Raw genomic sequence first — 12,492 nt, 5'->3', positions numbered from 1 at the left:
ACGAAAGCTGCATATCTGCACTTAATGCAAGGACATATACCATAGGTGCACATTTGAGACTTTTTGGGCCCCAATTAGGTATGGCGCTTACAATAATCTTTTGTGTTTATTAAAATTTCTGTCTCTCTCTCGCTGGGTCATAGGCTGCCTTCACCATGAGTCACAGCATTCTGCTGTTTCACAAGGAGCATATCAGTGCGCAAAGTAGTTTTGTTCAGTGACAGGATATACTGTGGCAATGTGTGTTTTTCGAGACAAAAACTATTTTTGCTTTTGCCACTTTTTCTTAAAAAAACATTGCGAGGGCCCGACAGCTCCCACACCAATAAGGTTTTACAAAAAGCATGCCAAAACATATCATGCATTGACAAAACCAAAAGGCTGACAACCAATTTCAGTTCTACTGGTTGCATTGATTTTCCATTATTAATATTTTGGGAAATAATAGGATACATCAACACATTTACTAAATGATGCTGAAGAAAAGTACGTAAAATTTGACAGCAGTTTAGCTAATTGTTTTTTCCTACTTCCATTTTTGTGAACATTTTGTTTTGAACGCAAAGAATCAAATCTTGCTTTCAAGCTTCTGCAAATATTTGCATCTAATCAGAGAGCATTCTGGAAGCAATATACATAGCCTCATATTGGGAAACTTTGAATACGTGTGTACACATTTTTATAGTGGAACCACTGTTGGTAGGTGTAAGAAAGTGGCTCTATATATACTGGACCAAAGTAAGGTACAGTGTATTTAGAGTCCCTATAGGTTTGGCAGAGGCTAAAGTTAGATATAACCATACTCTCTAAAGTAGTAGCTTGGTCGAGCAGTAAGGCAGTATCAGAGGACAGTGTAAAGCATTTGTTGTATACCCTCAGTCAGCAAATGGTCACACACACTCAAGAACTGAACTCTAGGCCAATTGTTTTGTATCAAAAGATAGAGTTGTTTTAATTTTGAACCCACAAGGTATCAAAATATACTTTTCTCAATATAAGTGATTCTAGGAAATTACTTTGCAAAATAGGTAATAGAATTTGTAAGTACAATAGCTACAGAGTGGTTGCAATAGCCAACACAATTTCAAACACAATTTAACATTGAGCTCAATGGGTTTTTTCTAGATAAATGCAATTGATTACTTTTTGGATTACTTGTCTAATCACAGGACTGGATCCTAGATTTAGTCCCGGGACATAAGCTGTAAATAGTTAAGTAAAAGCGTTTTTCTTACAGTAGTGATTTTTAAGGAATATTATTGTATTTTTAAAAAGTTGACACTTTGAAACCTTTTCAGATGAAATTACCAAGGTTATCCTAAAGTATAGGTGAAGTATGTTCACGTTACTTTTGTAATCCAGTACTGGACTCCTAGGTTCAGCACTGGGACTTCTATTTAAGACAGGTAAGTAATCAAATTTTCGTAGTTGGTACGATTTTTAAAGAATATTTGTAGCTTGCAAAAATCGACACTTAGAAGAAATTTCACAGAAAAACAGTCAATGGTTTCCTATGGAAGAAAATTCAAGTTACTGGTAAGTACGGTAAAGATTACTTTGCAGCGTTTGTGCTGGGCTACAAGAGGCAAAACACACAATTGCAGGGTTAACTGGCATCAGATGGTGAGCAGCCTGAGTACCCACTCAGCACCTTGGGGTTTATGGCGCTGCTATCCTCACATGTCTTGGAGTCATGGTCACGCTCCAAGCACCAAAGGCAAACCAAATAAGGACCTGTCAAAGACAGCTACCTATGACAGGCACTACGTGGTTTAAAGCCTAGTGGCTTTTTAGGGAAGATCTAAATCTTGAAAAAAGCATTGACAAACATTGAGGGAAAAAAAGTCAGGCAGAAAATGACTAAGGGTGGCTCTCTACAGATCTGCGCTGACTGGCGTGGAATGAAAAGAGCTGAGGTCCATCTATTGGTGTGGCACCTATACATGCACAATGCATGCCAACTCCAGTGTATACTATGCTGATGCGGAGTCGTATGATGTCACCTACCACCAAGCAGCAGCACTGCTTGGAAATTATTGGATCCAGTCTGATGCCTGGGAAATATTCTGATATTCTCAGGTAAAGAATGTGCAGCTAGAAGTCCCTATCAGATGCTGGATATCATAGGATTGTCTACAATCCCTCTGTGTTTTTCTATATCTTGGTAGGTATGTGATAATACAGTAACCTTAAATAGGCTTCAAAGAATAGGTTAAAATATACATTAATAGAAACCAGCTAAGCTCAAGAGAAGCTCAGACAACTGATGAAAATGACAAGTAAAGGATAAGACTTTGGAAGAGCACACTGGGAAAAAAATCATATACCACACCGTCTGCCACAAAAGCAAAGTGACAATCAAATATAAAGACAACACCGAGTTAGTGCTGTAAATTTAAGTCATTGATGGCAGCACAGTACTTTCAATGTTCTATCTTAAAAGCCTACAGCTAAAAGCTAAAAAATATCATAAGGTAATACTGTACAAAATTAATTTGCTTAAAGACAAATCACATAAATCTCAGCTTTTTACACAACAGCACAGGACTATCTGCTTTTTTCCTCCAGCACTTGGTCCGAAGCAATGCTTGAAAGCAAGCTTTCTGCAGGCATAACAATGTACTGTCTATACATTTAGTCTCCATGTCGAAGTGACAAACTTTGGGCAATCAATTCAAAACAGAACTAAAATGTCCTCTGTTTTTAGTGTTTGAGATCTGCCTCAACACAGAATTTTCCTTACATCGTTTTATTCACAAAACTGTGGATCAAATTTACCACTTCTTAAACTTTGGACACCAATGGAATGCACGTCAGGCACTGTTAATTCATTTCATTTTTTTTCACTGCTGCTGATCTGAATGCAAAGAATCTTGTGGCTACACAAATAGTTGTATGGCAACTTTTTTTATGCCTCCTGAATAAGACTTCGGGCAGCTATCTAAAGGTAATTATTTTTTTATACCATTAGTACTTGATTTTTAATGGCTATGCTAATTTGTATCAACATCAAAATCTCAATTTTTGCTCCGGCTGACAAACAAATCTGCAAAACCATAATTGGCTTGGTATTTTTAAATGGCTTTATTTAAAGTACATATGATGATTACTTGAAGTTCCAACTGGTTGAGATAAGTCTTGATAACCTCTGCTCATCAAGTTCAATCAGCTCAAAAGCCTTGCTTCATACTCCTTGCAGCTTTCAGCCCTGGGTTTCACGACTTGAGAATTTATTTTCCCAGCCAAACTTAAGGCTTATAAGCAGGGCTGACTATTACCAAGATTAAGATTTCAGTTCGCTCAACATTCAGGCACTACCCATTTTGTTATGCAGTCAACGGGAGACATAGGATAGGAAGTGTGAAAAAACTCACAAAATTATCACGTTCCAATTTTTCTTCAAATGAAGGTGCTGTGGGTTACCCACATACTGGTGATATCCTATCTCAAGAGCAAACTAAGCTGTCGTCACAAGGGATCATATATAAATGTTGCGATAATGCAGGCACTCAAGTGATGTTGGTAGATTTAAAAAATGCTTCCAATCGGACTTTAAGAAGAAACACAATATGTTCCACTAATGCCTGTTGAATGTTTCAAGCTATTGATGAGTGGTCTGTGGTCAAATGGCACTAAGAGGTCCAAGAGAATCAGGGCACAGTGGTATACATTGGTCCCTGGTGCTGAATTATTCTTCTTTAATATATAGTCGCAGTGATTCTGCTCCTCCATGGGGCCTGAAAGTCTCCAAGGACTCCATCTGAATCTAGATGAGAGGAAAGTTGGCAGATGACAATAGTTTTTCACACATACCGACAAATGATAGGACAGTCAGGTCTATAGCTGGAAAGGTTATCAGGATCTGTAGAAGGTTTCTTCAAGACATACTTAAGAGATTGAAGGATGGATTCACTGGAGGCTGAGGTACTGACGAGCATGGAGTGGAGTGGAAGCAGTGCAAGAAGACCCAAACTGACAGGTTCAGAATTACATATACCTCTTAACAGGAGGATTTTGTTAAGGCATTAATACGCTCCCCATTTCATTCTCAGTGGTTAGTGCAAACTAGACAGAGTATGGGACAAAGGTAACGCTGGGAGGGCTTCTTTTGGCTGGCTTGGTGTTGATGGATCAGTGGTTGTTGTACAGATCACTAGTGGGCACCAGAAGGCTTTAAATTAGTGGGGGTGAGGTGTATTATTATCTTCATATACTTGGTTGAGGTGTTAGCCTGAACCAAGTAGCTTTAGAAGGATTTCTTTTTGTACCTGGTACACCTTAATTTATAGCCGCCTGTGATCACTCAACATGCAGTCTGGTCAGGAATTAGTTTTGTTGCAGAATTTTTCTAACGTGCCACCTTGACATTTAAAATTATGAAGGTCATCTGTGAAATGCTTGCTGATTTCCACTATTCTTTGCTTGCCTGGTGAGAGGAGAGAGAGGGTATCCAGAGCAATTATATTCTTTAACTCTAATATAATTGGTCAACACCAAGAAGTTGTCAAGGAGCAACTGGGTGAAATCATCAGATCGAAAGTTATTCAAGTTTCCAAAAGAGATGCTGCATTCAGGGACTCAGCAATTCCTTTCCTTTTTTTTTTTTTTTAACAGAGGTAGTTTTTGATGATGAAATCACGTGGTGGTCTAACCAGAATAGCTGATGGGCAACCAAAAGGTGGAGAACAATGCTTGTGGAGTACAGGAGGTTAATTCAGTGTCCTCCTATACAAGCTTTAATGTTGGCCCAGCAGAAAGAAGTCAACAGTCCACATTTTTTTAAATATGTTGCGGCTATATTATTCTGAACATCATCAACCCAGATATGGTCACTGCATCCAGTATTACATATACACAGCAGTGTGAGGAACTCGCGATCTTTTTTGTAGAAAAAATGCAAGAAATCTACAAATCATTTCCGCAGCGTTCCCCAGGTTTAGCTGTCCCTGCAAGTGCTAAGGTGAGGGGTCCCATCTTAGCAGCTATACCGGAGATTTTCAGTGAAGAGCTTGCCAGATTATGTGGCAAAGTTAAATCTGGGTCGCCCTCGGACCCTATGAGGCCGGCACAATTCATAGAGTCTCTGGCACTCTTTCAGCAGCCGCTAGGGCTTATACTCAACCTGTCTTTTTCTACAGGCAGAGTTTTTATGGCCTGGAAACAGGCTTGGGTTTCTCCCATCATTAAGAAACCCACGCTGGATCCTTCTAAATCGGAGAACTTTAGACCAATCTCCCTTCTCCCGTGGGTAGCTAAGATTGCAGAGGCCCATGTAAATAATGTTCTATCTCAATACATGAGCCACAATGACATTCTGGATCCGTCCCAAAACGGCTTTAGGCCGGGCCACAGTACCGAGTACGCCCTACTAGCCACGACTGAACATCTGCGGACGAACCTTGATGCCGGTCAGAGTGCAGCGCTGATCCTGTTGGATCTCAGCGCTGCCTTCGACACGGTGTCTCATGACATTCTCCTGTATCCTCTGGAGGCAGTAGGGATCAGGGGAACCGCCTTAGAGTGGTGCAGATTATTTCTGAAGGGTATCGGTGCCGCCGTTCCTCTCTCAATTCCATTCCATCGGTCAGGGGGTCCCTCAGGGCTCGGCATTAAGCCCGTCTCTGTTCAATCTATATGTTCAGCCACTTGTGGCAGTGGCAAAGGAGTGGGACCTAACAATTGTATCATATGCTGATGATACCCAGCTTGTCATCACCTTAGCTTAAGGGCCATCTACATCGGCCACTAGGTTCAGAGACGGGATGGCAGCAGTAGCCCAATGGATGGCAGACAACTGTCTACAGCTTAATGCGAGCAAATCTGAGGTCCTACTGGTACGAGCACTGGTGGCAGACCTCGCTGGGGATTTTGCCAACGCCAAAGACTCTAGTTAAGAACTTAGGAGTCTGGATGGACTTCGCGCTTGGCTTTCAGACCCACACCAAGAGAGTGGCAGCCACTTGTGTCGGCTTGTTAAGAGGTCTTAATCCTCTCCTGAAGTTCTTCGATCCAGCAGCTCATTGTCCAATCCACTATACTATCGTGCCTGGACAATGCCAGTGTGCTACTTTTAGGGGCTAACAAAGCTGAGATACAGCGACTCCAATGAGTCCAAAACTCGGCAGCAAGAACTCTGGTTGGACTTCTTCGTCGGTGCTCGGCTAGAGCTACGATCAGAAGGCTGCACTGGTTTCCGATCAATGCCCGGATCCAGTTCAAAGCTCTTTGTCTGGCGTTTAAGATTCTAAAATACAGGAGTCCGGAACTTTTGCGCCCACTTCTGATCCTGTATGTTCCTCAGCAAAGCTTGCGCTCACTGGGACAACACTTGGTGATCGTACCACGGACCAAACTCTGCCGAATCGGTGGTCGTTCTTTTCGACCAAGCAGTGGAATTCCTTGCCAGTTCATTCTCGCGGATTGGAGGATCTGCTTGCCTTCCGGAAATCCATTAAAACCTTCCTCTTTCCGTTAACATAGTGTTTGGGACCATGGTAGGCTAGTTTTCAGTTGATTCTGTACCATTTAGATTTAGCAGCGCCGGGACGCCTCTTTGCTGGGGCAGCTGTTGCGCTTTAGAAAACACTTAACATAACATAACATTCAGGCCACTAACTATGGTAGCCAAGTAGACATCAAGAGTATATGTTGAATTAGATCAAGGAAGCCACTCTAGGAAGATGGTAAACCATGAAAGATATGAAGGATGTGTTTAGGCTAGCAGGTACTGAAAGAAGCTAAATAAACTATCTTTTTTTACTAAAGGACATGTTATGGTAAAACATGGTAAACACCATAAACTCTATAATGCACTCTATTTTAGATTAGTAGGAGGAGACTGATTACATCAGGATGGCTAAACCACTGAACGAAGTCTTAGTAATAGCCAACAAATGATGAGAATTGCTTAAGACGAGATGATACATGTCCGAAGCATCCTTGACTGCTCATCTCCTGTGTTGAGGAAGGCACCCAACAAGGAAAAAAAACAGGTTTACCCCTGAGAACATCTCAGACATTCCTGAAATAAATAAGAGCAAAAAATCTCAACAAACTCTGCAACTCCCAAATAAAGAATGTATTAAGTTTTAGTTAGGAGCTCAGCAACAGTGTCATGTGTCTTCAAATAGGAGTTTTAATATGTGTATCTAACAGCCTGGCAATAGATCTACAAGTGGAAATAAGCTTTTAGTTTCGCTAAATAGCAGAGTTTAACCACTCCATGCCAAGCTTGATCATTAAGACAAAGTATAAGTAACTGAGCTGAATAGCAAGGTTGATCTAGTAATTAACCTTGCACTCTCATGGCTTAGTATGAAACCCCCCCCCCCCCCCAACAAAAAAAGCAATAGAACATCATACTAAGTCACCCCATGATCAATGGGACAAATGTTCATGAAGGATAAGTTACTTACCTGTAATCCTAGTTCTCTTCCAGGGGTATCCTCATCAAAGTCAAAGGAATATTCAGTGCTTATGACTAACTATTGATGAGGATCCCCTGGAAGAGAACATTTGTTTCCATTAAGCAGGATTTAGCTCCTTTACAGAACACCCCCCACCCAGGTAGTGATATTTCAAAGAATTTAAAGTACTATTTCATAGGGTCCGCAGACTAAATCAGTGTGCTGAATTACACACACAAAAGAAATGCATTTAACCTGCAGGTCACAAATGTCAATGCCTGAAAGTCCAACTCCCAGTGATTCATTATACACAATTTGCAGCTAATTGATCAAATGTATGTATTTTGATTTCCTGGGTGGCTATCATCCTGGTACTGAAAGTAGCGAGTGACAACCAAATACCCAGAGTACAGGAGGATTGAAAGGTAGCATGGGGTTGGAGGCAAAGTATCAAAAAAATGTGCTCTGGCACCATGTGCTTTAAAGGTCTTCATGAGAAACCACTTCCTTAAGAACCCTGGGGAGGCCATCATTCCAACTCTTACCGATCATGTAGGCACAGTAGCGCATGTTAGGTGCAATCTCCTCTGCACGCTGCGAGTACAGCACTGCCTGCTCCTCAGTAAAAGCATTGGCCAGTTTCTCATAAATAGTCCTAAGAAGAGAAGGAACACCATGCTTTAAAATTTACAAAAAGGTCATCAGTAAAACAATCAATTTGCCCTTTTTCCAATCTGCTTATCGCTTTCTAGGAATGTCAGCACCTGAACTGGCTTCACAATTTCCTTTTAAACACAACTTGACCTCCCTAACCTACAAGGCCCTCTTCTTTCACAGTTCACATTAGATTACTTTAGTTTCGAGGCTTCACATGGAAAATTGTACCTATGATTATCTTCATTTTATCCATTTTATCCATTAGTAACCAAGCTGCATGCATTCTGTGGTCTGTTTCTTTCCATCCTGATTACAGGGCTGAATAAAATAGCAGTACATGAGGTGTTATTCATTTTTAAAGGAAATGGCCTATGGAACTAGGAACTAGATGCTCCTTTCCATATCTATCATAATGTGTTTCAACCCTTGACAATTCATAGTATAGGAAGCATTTTCAGTAAATCTTGCATTCTTTACTCAATATATTCCCACTCCCTTACTCTGGGCTTCCCACCCAGTGTGACTGCGAATGAAGGACTGTTATGCAGAGGCACTAAAAAGTAGTTTTCTATCAAAGCCTTCACAGACTGGCTTACCTGTAGCCAAAGGAACAACATTTAAAAGCTAGTCAGCATATATCCAATTTGTATGGCGCAGTTGATCAGACAGTGCCTGTAATAAAGTGCCCCTTTTTGTCCTGGTCACCCACACCTTTTGTCACTGGTACTGATGTTTTTTCGACTGATGTGGACTAGGTCCCTGCTAACCAGAACCCAGTGGCTGTGCTCTTTCCCTAAAAACAAGGTCAAATGGCCTAATTGGTAAACACTTTAGCACCCCTGTAAGTCCCTAGAAAGTAGTACAGCTGATACCTAGAGCATGGGTACCAAAGAGGGTCCCAAAGGGCTGCAGTATGCATTATGCCACCCTAAGGGACCCCCAATCAAATTGCATGCAGTCTGCCACGGCAGACTCCGTGTCATGGTGCAAACTATGAGTGAAAACACAACATGGCACCTTCACTGTGTGCCATACCAAAGTCACTGCATGTAATATATACAAGTAGTTCCTACAGCAGGCCTTGTAGGCCTTAGGCAGGGTGCATTATATTACATTTGGCAGCATATCTGCATGAGAGGGTATGCCCCTGTGCGGTCTAGTTCAATTACCAGATAGTACAAGTGAACAGGGAAGCCATCTTAAGTATATGTACTAGGCGCATGTTATTACGAGTTCCCCAGCTACATGAGGAAACCTATGGTGTTTTGAGTAATGTTTCTCTTGTGTAAATATGTATTCTACTTTACTAAGGCAGTAGTACTGACAGTTTTTAAATGGTATATATATTTTTTTTTAAAACTCTTAATATTAGAAATTTCTTTTTTTAATATGTATTGTATTTTTAACATTGATGGAAAAAATGTACTGTACTGAAATTTGTTAGATTGTAACTTTTTGTATAATTGTACCATGTCTTTTATGATATTAATTTTATCGAATAAAGAATATTTGACTGACTGACTATGGTGTTTGGTATCAAACACCTTGTCTTAATAAATCTGTACTGTTGCCAGTACAAGATTTATTATGACATGCACCCAGAGGGTAACTTAGAGGTGCCCCCTGAAAAACATACCACTATTTAGTGAGGTGGCTAACTGGTATCATCCAGCCTGCCACAACAGACATGCTTTAGAGAGCCCATGCTCTCTAAAGCCAAAAACAATGCTTGCTCCGGAGGAAGGTGTTCCCATCTCCTCCAGTGGGATGGCTAGTGATTTAGCATAAGATGGCCAGGGGCTCCAAAGCCCCTGCTGCCTTTGGTATGCAACGCAGACCTGTGTGATGCCCCATCCTGAGGCCCTAGGACAGGTAGGAAATTAGCTATGCAAATAGGCATGTTGCACCACCAGGCTAGTCACACCCCTAAGGTGGTCTGCCTGATGAGCTCCACAAAAGAAGGATTTCACCACCTTGTTTTTGGTGGAATTAGGAACTTTAGATCAGGGTTATGCCCAATCCCCACAGGAAGTGGTCATAAAGGGTGTGCAATGACCCCAAGGGTAAGTAGCGTATTGACTACTACCTTTCACTCCTCTCAACGCCCCTAAATCGAGTATTTAGGTGGCCCATTGAGAACAGGAACTCAGATTCACTTGACTAAAGAAGAAGGACGAAGAATAAGCCAAAGAACACAAAAACTGTGGACTAGCGGTGGTGCCAAACCCTGCCTGCCTACTCCTGTCCTGACAATTGCAAAGACCCGACTCGTCCTGCAGCGGTGCATCCTCCAAAAGCCTCGGAGGACTGCCAGTACTTCTCAAATCGGCCAGCATCTCCCTTGAAGTGGAGGAGCCAGGGCCGTGCAGCCTGCAGGCACAGACCGCAAGGCTGTCCGTAAAAGAGACTGCCAGCTTTGCTTCTCATAAGCAAGGGCTATAAGTACAAAGTGCTTGTTTATGGACAGCTTGCAGGTTTTCAAACGCATAAAAGGCATTGTCATTTAAAATGCCAATAGCTCATACTCTTGCAAATGCAAGACCTACTGCATTGCAAATGCTTGTTTCCCTTTGTATCTACCCATTTTTTTTTCTCATCCTGACTTTTTCTGTCATATCTTTCTCTGTCATGCACATTGTTTTCCAATGTGTTCCTTTCGCTGCGTTTCTACTTTTTTAACTTGTTTATGAGACCCCAGTTCACTAGGTTATACCCAGTGGGAGTCCCTGATTAAGCTGCTAAAGTGTGCGTGTGTGTGTGTGTGTGTGATGGGGGGGGGGGGCGGGGGGTCCGTTTGCCCCTGGAATACGAGGTGAAATTTTTGGAGACAGCAACGTGAAACACAGGGAGAAAGGGTAGGAGAGTGAGATAGTGTGAGAGGAATATGTAGTGTAAAACATACTGGGAACAATATATTAAAGGAAGCAACTGCCTGCTTCTTTGGGTGTAGCAAAATGAGTTGCATTCGTAGTGGTATTGTACTGTATTTTACTTTTTACAGCTGGCTAAATAATGCTTACACAACCTTATTTATATACAGCATAGTTCCTTTGACCCGATTTGCTGTGGTGTTATTCGTTATTCGTTAGGCTTATACAAAAATGTCCCAACATTCCAGCGGGGCACCTTTAACAGTTAAGATGAAGTGTACAGCTAAGAACTGCTGCTCCAGAGGCCAAACAATAAATACTGATTGACCTTTCACCTAGGTGTCAAGGAAAAGAAGTAAATTACGTATCTGTTTTCCTGAAAAGCGTCAGAGCGCAACTTACATTTAAGCATTCACCACTCACCTGCAGCAGACCGGAATCAGAAATATGTGCCCTGCACCCCGTATCACTTGTGCTTATGAAAGGAGCCCAGGGAGTTGCAGTCTTAAACAGGCTTCTCACAATAACAGTTAACGACAATATGCCTGTCTACTACAGCCCCAAGGTGCAACTGGGCATCCTGAAAAGCAGTTAAGAGAGAACACAGACAGGCCTGTATGTCAGACTCACCTTTAACAAGCATTTGCAATGCAATAGGTCTCGCATTAGGAAAGTTTGAGCTATTGGTATTGTAAATGACAAATTTTTTATTTATGTTTGGTTTTGAAAATAGCTAAATTAATAGCTTTGTCATTTACAATGCCAATAGGTATAACTTTCGCAAATGTGACACCAGTCTGTAGAATTTGGCTTAACAGACAACTGCGTTGGGTCTGACAATTGTAGTCTAGAGATCTGTGGATGGCGGTGCAGAAATTCTGGCTGGTAAGGTCTGTGGATGGTGGTCCAGTCTTCCTGCTGTGAGTGGGTCTGTGGGTGGTGTACTGGGGTGTTTTCACACCCCTTAATAGATGTTGGCAGTTCAAAGCCTCCGAAAACGAGCTGGAAAACAACTATTTTCAGAGGTTTCAGCTTGTTTTCCGTGCCACCGCATGCCTGTGCTATTCGGAATGGCTCAAGCTGACGCATGTGTGAAAGGCCAGGATACATGCATACCTGCCAACCCACACGGTGCCACCGTGCTCCTCACCGGGAGACCGTGTGATGTGAGCCGGTATTGTGTGTCACACGGTGGCACCGTGTGAGTTGGCACGTATGCATGTATCCTTGCCGTTCACACATGCATCAACTTGCTCCATTCCAAATAGCACAGCGCACAATTCATGAAGCAATGCAAGTGAGAACTAAGAAGAAAACAATAATGGCGGCCCACAGAGAGTTTGAGTATTGTTAACCGCTGTCTAATATTAAACCATTATAACGGGACTGAACAGTTTGGCTCTACTAGTCTTCGTGAATGAACCATGAAAGACCTGCAGAGTTTATTAATCACAACAGCTATTCTATTTAATGCGAGGAGGAAATATTAATTTGCCCTCTGAACATCCGACTGGTGAAGGAACAATCTAGACCTCGTGGTAAGTTATCTCCTGGCGGAA

At 41.9% G+C, this 12,492-nt stretch overlaps 1 protein-coding gene across 2 annotated transcripts in view; it reads right to left on the bottom strand.

The window, feature by feature from the left end:
• SRP68 (signal recognition particle 68) overlaps nt 1-12,492 on the bottom strand; it is a 280,497-nt gene that overhangs the window by 141,350 nt on the left and 126,655 nt on the right. For both annotated transcript variants that reach the window (XM_086930712.1, XM_086930713.1), the window contains exon 6: nt 7,952-8,061. In XM_086930712.1, coding sequence (XP_086786838.1) covers nt 7,952-8,061 — 110 coding nt within the window. The remainder of the gene's footprint in view (nt 1-7,951; nt 8,062-12,492) is intronic.

This window comes from Lissotriton vulgaris, chromosome 7 (assembly GCF_964263255.1).
Source record: "Lissotriton vulgaris chromosome 7, aLisVul1.2, whole genome shotgun sequence".
Taxonomy (NCBI): Eukaryota; Metazoa; Chordata; class Amphibia; order Caudata; family Salamandridae; genus Lissotriton; species Lissotriton vulgaris.
The sequence above is the reverse complement of the archived record's forward strand: the minus strand, read 5'-3'. Positions and strand labels throughout refer to the sequence as shown.